Genomic DNA, 1,530 nt, shown 5'->3' with positions numbered 1-1,530 from the left:
CAGAAAACGCATTTTAAAGTTGTGATCCCAAATTAAGCTCAGAATCCCGAAAAACGGCTTCTAAAGGCCAGAAAACGCATTTTAAAGTTCTGATCCCAAATTAAGCTCAGAATCCCGAAAAACGGCTTCTAAAGGCCAGAAAACGCATTTTAAAGTTGTGATCCCAAATTAAGCTCAGAATCCCGAAAAACGGCTTCTATAAGCCAGAAAACGCATTTTAAAGTTGTGATCCCAAATTAAGCTCAGAATCCCGAAAAACGGCTTCTATAAGCCAGAAAACGCATTTTAAAGTTGTGATCCCAAATTAAGCTCAGAATCCCGAAAAACGGCTTCTAAAGGCCAGAAAACGCATTTTAAAGTTGTGATCCCAAATTAAGCTCAGAATCCCGAAAAACGGCTTCTATAAGCCAGAAAACACTTTCAAAAATTAATGTAAATTATGAAAAAATAAATGCACTTTGAAAATAAAAATGGTCATGAAATGAAATTTGCGAAAAATAAATTTTAATAGGAGTTAGTCATTTGAAGTTAAAAAAAATGTTATTTGGCCCACTCCGGTGAGGGGAAGACAGTGATGTCTGCGAGTTACAACAAGCATCTATATAAACAGTATTTTTATTTTAAACAAAAAAAATCATAAAAACATAACTTCCCAGAAACTATTCATCACTTCCGTGCCGTATCATAGTTTTCCAGGTACCATTGAACCGTGGCCTTGATGGCCACATCAAAATCGGTAAACTGATAATCGGGCAACAGCTTCCTCAACTTGGCATTCGATGCCGTCTTCTTGTACTGGCCATCGGCTTTGCTGGTGTCAAATTCCACCCGACCCTTGAAATCGAAAGCCTTCGCCAACGAATGAGCCACGTGCGCTATCGTCACTTCCGTCGCTTCGTCCACGGACAGGATGATGGGATCAACGCTATCGTAGTTTCTCAGTACCCAGATAAAAAGCTTGGCCAGATCCAGAGAATAGATGAACTGTCGAAGTGGTTTACCGGAACCGAACACGTTGAATACCTTTTCTTCTTGGGGTTTCTAAAAAGAAAGATTGTCATTTCTTAGAAATTCTCCAGTCAGTTAGTTAGTATATTCTACTTACGTCTGTATCCTTAATACACATGATTTCATGCAATCGGTGAATCATTTCTGGAATAACGTGACCAACTCCCGGAGCAAAGTTATCGTTCGGTCCAAATACATTGCACGGAATGACCGAGGTGAATATGTGACCGAATTTGTCGAAATAAGCTCGATTGGTAATGTCGATTAGTCGTTTGGCGTGACTGTAACCGTAGTTGGAAACGTGAGGTGGGCCGTTGTGAATCTGCGAAGTATTTCTTGAATAAGGATAGGTTCGAATATAAAAGACGGAAAAAAATTACCATAGTTTCATCAATGGGATAGCTAGTTTTGTCTGGAAATACACAGGTCGACAGGCAGGACACAGCTTTCTTTATCTTATGTTCGTGACACAGAAGCAGCACATTGTCGTTCATCTGGATGTTTTTTCGGAGAAAATCAAGA

General features: G+C 39.5%; 1 protein-coding gene across 1 annotated transcript; it reads right to left on the bottom strand.

Annotated features, from left to right (window-relative positions):
- Positions 1–599: 599 nt before the first annotated feature.
- LOC129759110 (probable GDP-L-fucose synthase) lies at positions 600–1,526 on the bottom strand (the record flags this gene model as incomplete). Its single annotated transcript, XM_055756529.1, has 3 exons — positions 600–1,041; positions 1,106–1,330; positions 1,389–1,526. Coding segments are annotated over 3 exons (738 nt in total), but the record flags the coding sequence as incomplete, so codon positions are not given.
- Between the last annotated feature and the right edge of the window lie 4 nt (positions 1,527–1,530).

The sequence above is a fragment of the Uranotaenia lowii genome, unplaced genomic scaffold (genome assembly GCF_029784155.1).
Source record: "Uranotaenia lowii strain MFRU-FL unplaced genomic scaffold, ASM2978415v1 HiC_scaffold_1059, whole genome shotgun sequence".
NCBI lineage: Eukaryota > Metazoa > Arthropoda > Insecta > Diptera > Culicidae > Uranotaenia > Uranotaenia lowii.
Note: the sequence above shows the minus strand (reverse complement) of the source record. Positions and strands in the feature narration are given on the sequence as shown.